General features: G+C 37.3%; 1 protein-coding gene across 4 annotated transcripts in view; it reads left to right on the forward strand.

Moving 5' to 3' along the window:
- SCAPER (S-phase cyclin A associated protein in the ER) overlaps positions 1-13,562 on the forward strand; it is a 357,916-nt gene that overhangs the window by 68,550 nt on the left and 275,804 nt on the right. For all 4 annotated transcript variants that reach the window (XM_075069526.1, XM_075069525.1, XM_075069528.1 and 1 more), the window contains 2 exons: positions 9,155-9,255; positions 10,398-10,514. In XM_075069526.1, the coding sequence (XP_074925627.1) occupies positions 9,155-9,255; positions 10,398-10,514 (218 nt within the window). The remainder of the gene's footprint in view (positions 1-9,154; positions 9,256-10,397; positions 10,515-13,562) is intronic.

Genomic DNA, 13,562 nt, shown 5'->3' on the forward strand with positions numbered 1-13,562 from the left:
AAATCTATATTAATAGTGGAAATATCTTTAATTTCACTCATATGCTTACTTGGTAACACTTTATACTTGCCTGATGTGCCTAGAGAAGGTATTTAGTGGTTTAAAACAGTATTAATTATACACCTCTACTCCGATATAATGCTGTCCTCGGGAGCCAAAAAAATCTTACTGTGTTATAGGGAAAACCACATTATATCGAACTTGCTTTGATCCGCCGGAGTGCTCAGCCTCTCCCCCCAGAGCACTGCTTTACCACGTTATATCCGAATTCGTGTTATATCGGGTTGCGTTATATCGGGGTAGAGGTGTATAAAAAAGAGTTATCTTATGGTACTAGAGAGACAAATTGCTGCCTACAGTTGAGAAGTCACAGAAATTCTGCCAGGTCTGAGGACTAAAGGACATTAATGATGATAAACAAAAGCAGCACTTGTGTTGACTCATATTTTGTTGTCTTGTTTTCTTACCTATTTAGTTTGAAAGCTTTTTGAGCAGAGAACGGATTGTTAGCTAAGTTTGTGAAGTGTCATTTATATTTACAATGCTGTATAATTGTTTTGTAAAAATAATATTAAATAAGGAAATATAATATCTGGTAATTGATCCTCTAGCCCATGAGTTCTCAAATGGGGGGGCAGGACCCCTTAGGGGGTCGTGTGATTATTATATGAGTGGTTGCAAGCTGTCAGCTTCCACCCCAAATCCTGCTTTGCCTCCAGCATTTATAATGGTGTTACATTAAAAAACATTTTTTTGTATATTTATGACGGGGGTTGAACTAAGAAGGTTGCTATGTGAAAGGGGTCACCAGTACAAATTTGAGAACCACTATTCTAGCCTTTGTGTTATTTATTTTTAAATTGTTTTCTGAAAATAAACAATTGTTATTAAAAAAAGCTTTCATATACATTTTATTCAAGTAATCTTAATTTATTATTTAGAATATTTGTATTTTAATTTGGGACATTTGTCACTGTTCTTCATATTTTTCCATGTACTGAAAAAATTCAAGTGGATACATCAAGCAGTGTTATGAATGTTTTAATTGTGCTAAAGGTCAAATTACAATACAAGATTTATACTTTTTAAAGAAAATAAAACCTGACCCTATTACTAACATTTAACACCTTTAGATTAATCCAGGCTATCTTGAAAATGTGTGTTTGTTTTTGAAGTTATACATATGGGATTTGTTCAGTCTTATGATTTGGCGTACTTAGTTATTGATTACATTGTCACTGTGACTAATGTTTAGTGCTTCCAAATGGGACTGAGCTCTGGTGAGTGGTTGTGGTTGAAATTGCAGACGAAAGGGTTGTGGTAAGGATGCAAACAGTGGAAATGTGTGTAAGAAGATCAGCCGTTGTGTATATTTCCTTCTGGCTTTGGACGCTGCCTAAGGCAGTATCTCAGTAACTCTTGCTAATGGTTTGGAGCTGAGGTATTTGAAACCACAAATGTATGTATTGATACTGCTTTGATGCTTCATGCTTAAGAATACAGTGACAAATTGGTTAAATTACCTCTAAAAGAAGCAGGGTTTGTCAAGTTTAAACATAGTCTTATTTCATTTAAATTAGTCTGTCCACTGGTTCAGTGATCACAGAATTGGTGGATATAAGATCGAATAGGAAACAAAAATGAAATGCTAAATTGTGTAGATACTTGCTATATTATAGTTCCCCCACATTCAAGTTAAATATTGATTTTTCCATGTATTTTATATCTGTTTTATTTTATTATTTAGCATTCTCTAGCCTAACAGAAGAGTAGCCCTCTAACCCTTTGTAGAACATGACACCACTCCCCAGTCTATAATGAATGCTCTGTGCTGCCTTCCTGTGAAATTTGGAAATGGTCCCAGTCACATTGCCATGAACTCTGACTGACTAAGCTTTACCCCTAATGTCCATCCACTAGACTTTGTGTCTCTGCCACAAGAACACGTTTGGAAGTTAGCTTGTCCCAAACAGTTTGCTGTGTTCCAAGTTGCTCCTTAAGTGACATTTTTGCTGATGTGAGTACATGGAGTGAATATGTATTTTCTGATTCAGCCTGTCTCAGCCTTCTTAATGATGATGATGATAATTAATAGTAGTAATTTCATCCAAGGATCTTAAAGTATTTTCATCTGTCTCCTGAAGTAGATCAATATTATTGTCCCCACTTTACATATGAGTAAATCTGGGCATGGGCAGGTAAGGTAACACAGAGAGTCAGTGGCAGAACTGGAGATGAAATCTGGAGTCCTATCTATCAGTCCTGTGTATTACCCACCAGATCATCCTTCAGTACAAATATTTGTACTTGAAATATTTTCTTTCTTCCCTTTTGCTCTCTTATTCCCAATCTCACTCTGCCCCTCCTTATTTAATATTTGGAAAACAAAGAAAATAGATTGCATACAAATATATTGGCGCTAAGAGCAGTTAGGCTGATGGTCAAGGTTTTCCTAAATTCAGTGAATGAGTAATTTGTATTGATTCTCAGATACAGTATGACAGCCAAGTATTATCTAAACAAACACGGTGTTCTTCTGTTGTCCATCATCAGGATGGGATCATTTGTTTTCCATTTCTTCATACCAGCTACAAGTTTAGGGTTCTTCCATCTTAGTTTTTAGGGCCCATTACATGTATTTCGATTAGTTTGACAGCCCAAAAACCACTGGGTCTTGAACTGATTTCTTACTAGATTTGAACCTCTAGAAGCATGATTATTCACACTCTATCTTCTAAAAGAAACAATCTGGAAGTTCTATGGCTGATCCTCCTCACACTGTATTCAGAAAGACAAAGTGGTTCTGAAACATCACCCCAAAGCCTAGTAAGATGTTCGTAAGTTTTCATATTAGGAAATATATAACTCTCGTGCTGTGTTATTCACAAGTCTCATCATCTGGCAATGAAATGAGGTTTCATAGGTTAGATCAGTGGTCAGCAACTTTTCAGAAGTGGTGTGCTGAGTCTTCATTTATTCACTCTAATTTAAGGTGTCCTGTGCCGGTAATACATTTAAACATTTTTAGAAGGTCTCTTTCTATGTCTATAATATATAACTAAACTATTGTTTCATGTAAAGTAAATAAGGTTTTTAAAATGTTTAAGAAACTTCATTAAAAATTAAATTAAAATGCAGAGCCCACCAGACCGGTAGCCAGGACCCGCGCAGTGTGAAAATCAGCTTGTGTGCCACCTTCGGCACACATGTCATAGATTGCCTACCCTTGGGTTAGATATTTAAAAAGTTTTTAATACTGTTTGGAAAAAGCTCAGCCTTATTTGTAAATTTTCTTTTTTTTTCTTCCTTGTGGAGAAATCCAAATTTCAATTCAGAGGCTTTCCAAGTGGATTCTGGTTTCTATCTAGGCCATTTTATGATCAGGGTGGAGTCTCAATACCAGATAGATTGAGAGCATTCTATGAGACCTGTGGCTACACTGGCTGCCTCTTTTAGAAATATATCTATTCTTGAAATACGTTAGGCTGCCATGTGGAGTTCACACCTGCATGAAGTATTATTCTCTTGACTCTGAATATTGATTAGTTGCTCTGTTTAGTAGGGCAGCACTTCAGTCTGTTTCTAAGTTAGCACTCCCTGGCCTCCTGTGATTGTGATTCTGCTGATTAGTCTCCTACACTGGTCTGCTGAGATAATTCGTTAAAGCAAAATGAAAGTTGCCTAGCAATACTTGGAATTCTCAGAATATATAGGGCCAAATTCTATTCTGTTACCCCCGCGTAAACCAAGAATGACTCAGTTGAAGTCAGCGAAGCTGAATAGACGGATAATCAGTGTGAGATTGGGTGGAGGCCCATTGACTCTGCTGAGACACATTCATCATCTTTTCTCCACTCCTCTTTGCAATCCCTTAATGGATGCTTTGATGAGGAAAGAAATTGAGAACAGTTATGGGATCTTGAACATTTGGATCCTAGATTGTCACAAGTGCTCCCAGCAGCTTTAACTACTAACAATTCAGTGGCTTATATGCATGGTGCAAGACTGCTACAGTGGGGATTTGCAGAGGCAACATCGTTTGGAGAACTCCAGTTCTTGGTGTATTATATTATTTTTCTCCTCCATCACACAGTTTTTGTCTCGTCTTTATGGCCTCATGTTACTGTTATTTTTCATTGACTGAGAATGGTTCAATGGCACTCCATTAGATAGAGTAAAGGGATCCCCCTCTCCCAATCCTCCACTAAGATTAAACACACTGCTTTGGCAACTGTCCCTGACCAGGAAGCAAGAATCCAAACCAAACCCTCTGGATTCTTTTAAGCATTTATAATTCAGCTGTCAAAAAAGTATCTTTGCAATGAAACTTCTTGTGCAAACTCTCAGCCCCAGGGCAATTTTTAAGCCAAATGACTAAAACGAATTATCTGATTGTCCTGTTCAAAATTAAATAGAAAAACAGAAGAGAAAAATACTAGGTTTGCTTGGTTTTTTTGCAGGAATAACTGAAAATGGCATCTAATCTGACAAATATTTAATCTAAAATGTACAATATAATTACTCTGCGGAACAATCAACTGGTAGAAAAAACTCAATACCTGTTTCCAGACCTGAGAATGAACTGAACATTTGTATGTTAACAAATTTCTTTTCTCTGGTATGTTCTTCTGGTGGGAATGCTGGGGAAATTGTTCCATCTTGTGGTCTCCTTTGCTTCCCTCCTCCCACCCCTTCCCTGCATTTTAGTGTGGGAGAGTGAAACCAGGAAGATTTGATTTCCAAGTTCACTACATTATATTTGAACAAACTAGACTCCTTTTTTCAAAGGGTACGTGCAATAGGAACCAAATCATGTAGTTTTTTTTTTTATATATACAAGGGGCTGGAAAACTGATTGGGTTTCCTTCTGCTCATGGAGTTTTTTCTTTATTATTCTATGGGAGATCCCTGTGTTTCTGCACAGCTTCTGGACCCACATGACTCATGTATGAGCAGAAGCTGAACTTCTATGGTATTTCCTACTGTTGCTGACCCTCTCCTGCCCTGACATCTCCCGTCCCATCCGTTCAGTGTATGTGTATTGCACTGTGTGGTGGGTTAATCCATGTATGTTGTTTCTGGCTTAGGTAAGAGGCATTAAATTACATCACCAGTCCCTGCTTAATTTAGGGGGCATGATAGATTGGACAGCAGCAATCCCCTGGGCTGTCTATCCACACCTATGAAGCCAGGTCCCTGCAGAGGACTTATTGATGTGTTTCCATGGAATCAGACAGAAAACAAGAACACTTGTAAATTTACTGTAGATATTTTATATAAATAATGAGGTCTTACTAATATTAGACATCCTTCCAGTGCTCTGCCACTAAGCCCTTGCTGTGAAGTGAGGAGAGGCTATTTTTGTATGTGTGAATTATAGGGTGTGAGGTTCTAATGTCTAGAGACCTGTCCAATATTTATTCAAAGGTTGCCCTCTTTAATTGTCCACTGCTGAAATTAACATAGCTTTTTCAACTAACTAGAGAAACACTTCAATTAAATATAATTGTTTTCATTCCATTTAAAAAATTCCACCATATTGATACTAAGCTTTAAGGATGTTGAGGTATTTTCATTATTTAAAAAAACCTTTAAGATACAGGAAGCTGTGTAAGATCACAGGACCACACATGTACTGTTTTGCAAATGCATTATGGTAAGGCTTCTCCAAGGTGTTTAGGAAAGGTGGGGACATCCATGGAAAAGATTACCATGAGCCCAAAATGTAGGAACAAGAAGCATGGATTAAAATATATATAATTTTTAAAAAATGTGTTATTTGAAATTAAGCTAATGATTCAGGGCTGGCGGAAGGATCTACACTAAGGTAGAAAATGAAAGCATGAAGAAGTCATTAGAATGATGCAGGGGGGAATTTTAATATTGTAGAAATTCTTCTGTTTCACATTTTCCTGTTGACATTGGTTTTAAGACCATCCCCTCAACCTCAACCTGTTTTCTTAGCTTGTACTGGCCCATTAAAAATCAGTATGAGTTATACTTGACCTTGACAAACAGTGGCATTTAAAATTGCCTTGACTCTAGTGCAGCAGCAGTCTACCCCATAAAGGTTCCTTTTTGTCAGCACCTTCTCAAGTGGTACGAATTTCCACTGCTTCAGCACCATAGAGTATATCTGCTACACTCAGTACTGTAGGTGAATTAGAGAGCCAAGACCCTAGGGCCCTGTGCAGTAGTATTGTGTATCAGGAGGACAAAGGGATGGCGCCAACCGTCCTGCTGTATGCGCCAGTAACTAGAATTAATTACAAACCAATCGAATCCGTTGCAGCCAATTGGTAAACTAATTGGTAATTTTAGCTGTACGTCTATATGTAGTTATCTGGATGCCTGTAACGGCGCTTTCAGAGCCACTTTTGTTCTGCTTCATCCTGCTTGACAAAATGGCCTTCATAGCTTTAGGGAGAAAGATGAGCATCAGTGAATATGGGGCCGCTCCAGCTGCTTGTCTTGTTTGTATTCCCTTGTTCGTAAAACATGACTCAGATTACAGCTGCATGGTACTACTCTGATCATTTCTGATAAAGTGTAGCTAAACATTCCTTAAAAGAGGTTGTTTAAGCCATTTATTGTTTTTTCCTTGTGCCATCTAGCTTCAGAAATATAACTCATGTTTGGATTAATTCAGTTTTTAATAGGGAAAATCTCAGTAGCAGACATTATAACATAAATTATACTGAATTAATCTTGCTTTCTGTGCTCTTACTATTGTTAACGTTCAGCACAAGATAATATGACTGACTTAAAGTGAATTAGAAACCTAGATTTTTATTAGTGAAATTGAAAGAAGAGGGCTGGCTAAAACACATAATTTGTTCATTTCTTGTAGCAGACTTTTCTTACCAGTTACTTTGCAATGCCAATTGCCTTTTAAGAAAAATATGTAAAATGTTTTGTTTTTGTGACACTTCAAAATAAAGGTAATATAATGTTAATATAAAAGTTGTTTGATTTTCATATATATTTGTAAATATTTACTACAAATGCACTTTTTGACTATGTCCAACAGATGTATTTGTAGTTATCTTTCATCTTTCTATGTATATGTATATAAAATCTCAGTGTTTAAATTTTTTTTTTATTAGTATTTGTCAGAGTTTTCTTCCCTTTCATTTTGGATGAAAATTACCTGTGTGCGTAGGTCCACTCCATGGACTATACACCACTTATGTCTCAGTTAAGCCCTATTTTGAGTGCTTAAGTGGGAGATAAGTTGTCCATAGACCTCGTGCTGGTCTTCTGCACAGGGCTGAACTGCATTTATCTGAATTAAGTAGAAGAGATTTAATGAAGTCTGATTTAGATTATATGTGTAGCTATCAGTTAAAAAAGTGAAACAATTAAGCGCTCATACTTAGGTAATTCTCCCACTGAAATTAGTGGGAGAATTACCTGAGTCAAGACTGCAGAATCAGGCCATACTAGGGGAAATGGCCTTTTCAATTTTAACTGTTGTCTTCTGTGTTTAAGGGCAACCTTGACATAGTTAACACACTTCCAAAGCTTGAATGAATTGGAAACCAGTATGTATGATGAATCATTTTCAAAGTAAAGCTTAATAATATTTTTTGCTACTAGAAGAAAGTAAAAACTTTTAATCCTGTTTTGCTCAGTGTACATGATTATTGTGCCACTAATTTTCTTCTTTAGATGTGAGAAATTATATTAGATTCACATTATAGGTCTGCAGTTCTCAAATGGCATTCTTTGTTACTCGTCAGCGTATACAAGACTAGGTTCTATCAAATTAATAAGATCTTGCAAGATTCTGTTCATCATCAATTGAATTCCAACATACTGTGAAAGTCTGGCTTCAAGCCATGAAAGACAGTCATGGATGCAGCTTTCACTTTGTCTGACTGAAATAGCTGACTTTGAATCACTGTAAAAATGTAGGTAAATTCTTGAACAATTATATTTCATTCAACAGTATCTTTCTAAAATGATAATAGAATCACTTATCCATAAAAATAGGATGTGTAATCTGATTATTGGTTGTTATAAGGGCTAAATATGTAATAATTCCAAAGCCATGAATGTGAGATTCTGTAGTTTACAATTCTTAAAGTGCAGTTATTGTGAGAAAAGTGAATGTAAACTTTACATCCCAAGGGTTCTGTGTTTAGTAGTGCTCTCAGTAACTTCACATCAAATATGTTCTGTTTAAAATTGCCAGTGCCATAATCTCTCCCTGTATACGTTCTGCCTTTTAAACCATCACCAGTAATAGTCTGTAATTATAGTATAATTTATAATGTTGTTGATGCTGAGGTTGAGTAGAATCTTATGTGGCAATATCACATATACATTCCATAATCTCTAGACAGACTAGTATTGCTACACACCATCAGGATGTTCTGTGTGCCGCAATTTAGGAATTCTGTGGAAGAGGGGTTCTCTCCTGTGGGCTACAGAGCTAGGTAGGGTGCTTTTTGCCTTCCCCAACCGCTGATATCCTAGGATTCATTAGAGTGGACTCTCTCCTGCTAACTTTACAAAATGTGCAGCCGCCCTCCTAATCACTTTGCACATTACACAGCCAAGTGAATCATTAATGTTTGTGGAATTTCCTATGCAGCTCATAAGTTTATCAAAACTCTATGCAAAATGTACTGCACATAGCCAGCATGTGAATTTTAAAAGATCATAACTTGTCAAATCAAAATCAAATTTCACTGGAGCATTCAGAGACACTTGTGCTTAATGAGAGTTTTAATTTACATGCCAGATTTCAGCTTTCTGTCCTTAGCCATTTTGTTTGCAGAGATATTCAAAAAAGATTACAAGAATTATTTATAATAGGAAAAGTATTTTAAACTCTCTTTAAAGTCTGAACTGTTTTTGCTCAAGCCATTCAAAAGCTCCGCTTTCAAGCAGGGACTGAGACTGGTAAATTTCAGCTTCAGAAGTTTAAGTTTCAGCAAGTTATTGGCAATTTGAAGTGGTGTTAGAAAGGAAAATGTTATGCAACCTTTACTAAAGCAGATTTTGCCACTTTAGCTATAATAGAGTGAAATTTGTACTGTCTGGTCAGGTTTTTTGCCGAGTTTTCTATTTCTTCCAATATTGTCTCTTTCTTTGCCTTCCCCACCCCCATAAATACAAATACCTGATGTAGGTTGTTGTTTTCCAGGAGGTTCTAATGATGCTAGATAACTATGTAAGAGATTTCAAGGCATTGATTGACTGGATACAGCTGCAGGAAAAGCTAGAGAAGGCTGATGCTCAGAGCAGGTAATCAGATGTTTTTCTTTTCTTTTAATCTATTTTCTAATAGTCTCTCAGGGTGAAATTTACCCTAGTGCAGAGGTCCAGCACAAGGGCCTATGAGCCACTTAAGTCCCACTTAAGCAATATTGCCAGCTCCAATCATTAAAAAATCATGAACAAAGCCATATGAAATCATGGTATTTAAAAAAAATGAATTTGGAGTTTTTTATTTGCAGGCTAGCAAGTGAGAACATACCCAGGTTCCCTGGTATGCTTGTTCGGCCCACACAGAAGCCTGTGCTGCCATGTCTTTATTACTGTTTTTTAGCCATGCTGATTAGATTAAAGCTAGACTGGGTGCCAGTCTGTATTCCTATCACAGTGTAGATATACCCTTGGACTCCTAGGTCATTTGAGTGACTGAACATTTTACCTACTATCTATGAAAAAAGATCTGCCTAACTGTTTATTCGGGTTCCTGTTTTCCCAAGGAAAGCTAAATCTTGCTTTCTATAAACAATTTCATAATACCCTGTTCTTCTCAGCAGCATCTGTGAGGTGTCCCCACCTTGCAAATTCTCTTAAGTAATTATCTGAGAAGAAAAAGCTTAGAATTTAGGTTCCAATAACATCAACAATAGTAATACCTAGCTCTTACACAGCAGTTTTCATCAGTAGATCTCAAAGTGCTTTGCAAAGGAGGTAAGCATCACTACCCCCATTTTACAGATGGGGAAACTGAGGCACAGAAAGGTGAAGTAACTCTCCAAAGGTCATCCAGCAGGCCAGCGGTAGAGTTGGGAATAGAATTCAGGTCTCATGAATTCCAGTTCTGTGCTCTATCCACTAGGCAACATTGTCTCCCTTTAGTGACAGGCAAATAATTATTTTAAAAGTGGTTTAGAGTATTGCATTCAGATCAAGCCCATGCTTTCCCTTGCCCTATTGATCCCTCACTTGGTTCCATTTTTGAATTGATCAGTAGTTGACATATTCTATATTACAACCACTAGGTTAGTTCAGATAAATTTTTCCACTGTTGCTACATCACCAACATCCAAAACATGATTTTGTTTTACTTCAAGTTAAAATAGGAATATCCATTGAAAAATGTTGCAGTGACTGCTTAGGATTCATTCTTAATTTATTCTCTCCTGAATTTTTAGACCTACTTCATTGGCCTGGGAAGTAAAGAAGATGTCTCCAGGACGCCATGTAATACCAAGTCCATCAACAGAGAGAATCAGCGGAACATCAAATGCTCGAAGAAGTTTAAATTTTGGGTATGAAAACAAATAATAAAGGCACTAAAAGAAAGCTGACTCATTTATTAAAAAAGTTCAGGGTTAACTTGTACATAATTTTCCTTTTGCAGCTAATGTATTATTTTAGGTGCTATTTGCCAAGCTATATTTGAACCCAAATATTGATATATGTGAACATGAGAGAGAAAAATACCCAACACATTGTGTAAACAAAACAAAACAAAAAACTATTACTAGAAGACCTAATTTTTTGCTTATATTTAATCAGACATTTTATTCCTAGGCATTTCAATGACCTGACAATAAAAACTAATCAATCTATTTCATGTTAACTGTTTAATAAGATTAGCAGCCATTTCCTTCTACAAAACAAAGGTCAAAATATATATAATTGACATTTTAAAATAGCCTGTATATGCACCTATGTATGGCAAGCTGAGTGTGCAGGAAGTTAATGTTTATCACTAACAATTAATGTAAAATGAAATGGATTTTGATAAGCAGCAAAATTTATATTAGACTGAAAGACAGAAAATATTTATTATAAAAATACTAAACCTCTTATTCAATTAAGTGCCAGTATGTGGAGAAAGCACACAAAAATTACATGTAAATTATTTAACTCTATTTCAGGGGAGCATTATCTTCATTAAAGCCCAAATTTTGGAAAGCACTTAAGCACTTGCAGTAAGCCCGTTCCTATACAGGACATGCTTTAACTCCAGCCCATTGGGACTTACTGCATGTGCTTAAGTGCTGGCCAATATAGGCCTCAATTCAGGAAAGCATTCCTTAACATTTAGAGTATTTATTCTACTGTGGTTCTAACGTTCAACTGCCTTATATCAAATATTTCTAAATTAGTGTCACAAGTTATGTTTGATAGAGAAATTTGTGTAACTAAGAGGGAGCTATAATATTAAAAAATAAATATATCCATTTTAAGTGCCTATCTGAATATCAAATGGTCAATGCTAATTTTCACAAAAAGTAAAACTAGAAAATCCTTGCACCTAAGACCAAACTAATAATAACTGTAAAACCTTTCAGTTAGTAATGTAGTACCCATTATGCCTCTGGCATTTAGGGTAGCGATGAAGCTCCTCCACTGCTGTCTGTTTCTGGCAAGTCTTTCAGTGGTTCCCCAGCTGTACTCCAGGTTTTTCAGGTCAACATCCGTGGTTCTTCACCATGTTGTTTTCAGGTGACCTTGTTTTCACTTGCCTTCAGGTGTCTTATTGCTATTCTGGTGATGGAACCAGTTTCCATCCGGAGCACATGACCAATCCATCTCCAACACCTCCTGGTAATGATGCTGCTCCATATCTTTTTAGTACCTCTCTGTACCAGATTGTTATTGTATAAAGAAATTTGCAGCTAATTCAGCTATTAACTCAGAAGGTGTTTGGTGGCTTGCACCTCAATTCTGCATTGAGAACTGTGTGGTACTCCTGTGGAGTCCTCAGTGCTGGACTGGGGGCTTATCTGGAAGTCTCTTGCTGGGTTAGTATGGATTGTGTATTGTAGCAGTGTCCTTGGCGTGTAACAGAGTTGAGTGATTGCTGGTCTCTGTTCATGGAACATATCCTGCAGGTCAGTGAACATATGAAGTTGGTACATTACTGCCAACTTTTGGGAATGTTGTCTGTTAATCTGCTTACCTAGAGGATGAAAACGACCAAGATGATAATGGGAGTAAATAAAAGCAGTCAAACGAGGGGTGAGAAACGGGGAAATGAGAAATAGTATAAAAGCTCTTTAGACTAACAACTAACATAATAAAACTCTAGAAATATTTTTCACTTAAGTCATTGTAGATGTTCAGCTTTGTTTTTTCCCCCCTCAAATAATAGTTTTAATTTTGTGTTTCTGGGTTTTAACTTGTCACTTGCGCAGGCAAGATGGCAGCTAATGGAATGCTCTTATTTTATCACCCTTCAGATACGTAAATTCCTTTCTTTCTCTCTTTCTTATTCAGGGTATGTCTACATTGCAGTCAGAGGTGTGACTAGCATGTGTAGACATATCTATTTTAGCTTTGATCTGGCCAGCTCAAATAACAGTAGCCGTGAAACCAGGGTAGCATGGATGGCAGCATGTCTTGTACAGACTCGTCTGAGACCCTGACTATGTACTTGAGTGACTAGCCCTGACTTCAGCCTAAGCTTTCTCCCCAGGTCTGGCTGTTCCCATGTCTATGTACCTAGTTCCCTCTGACTAGATGGCTACCTCTACTTTGCTTATAACCTGTGGAGTTAAGAAACAACATCTGTTACGAGGAGTCAGCAGAGCAACTTTGTGCTAAAAAGAAGTCAAAAGGAAGATCACTGCATCTGTATAGACTTTAAGATCAGAAGGGACCATCATGATCTTCTAGTCTGACCTCCTGCACATCGCAGGCCACAGAATCTCACTCACCCATTCCTGAAATAGACCTCTAACCGCTGGCTGAGTTACTGAAGTCCTAAAATTATGGTTTAAAGACTTCAAGTTACAGAGACTCCACCATTTACACTAGTTTAAACCTGCAAGTGATCCGTGTCCCATGCTGCAGAGGAAGGCAATTCCCCCCCCCCCCCCAGGTCTCTGCCAATCTGACCTGGGGGAAAATTCCTTCCCGACCCCAAATATGACAATCAGTTAGACCCTGATCATGTGGGCAAGATCCAGCAGCCAGACACCTGGGAAAGAATTCTATGTAGTAACTCAGAACCCTCCCTGTCTAGTGTCCCATCACTGGCTGTTGGAGATATTAGCTGGTATCAGTCACAGATCGACTACATGCCGTTGTAGGCAATTTCATTATAACATCCCCTCCATAAATTTAGCAAGCTCAGTCTTGAAGCCACTTAGGTTTTTTGCTCTACTGCTCCCTTTAGAAGTCTGTTCCAGAACTTCACTCCTCTGATGGTTAGAAACCTTCATCTAATTTCAAGCCTAAACTTGTTGATGGCCAGTTTATATCCATTTGTTCTTGTGTCCACATTGGTGCTCAACTTAAATAACTCCTCTCACTCCCTGGCATTTATCCCTCTGAGGTATTTATAGAGAGGGATCATATCTCCC

The sequence above is a fragment of the Chelonoidis abingdonii genome, chromosome 9, assembly GCF_003597395.2.
Source record: "Chelonoidis abingdonii isolate Lonesome George chromosome 9, CheloAbing_2.0, whole genome shotgun sequence".
Classification (NCBI taxonomy): Eukaryota; Metazoa; Chordata; order Testudines; family Testudinidae; genus Chelonoidis; species Chelonoidis abingdonii.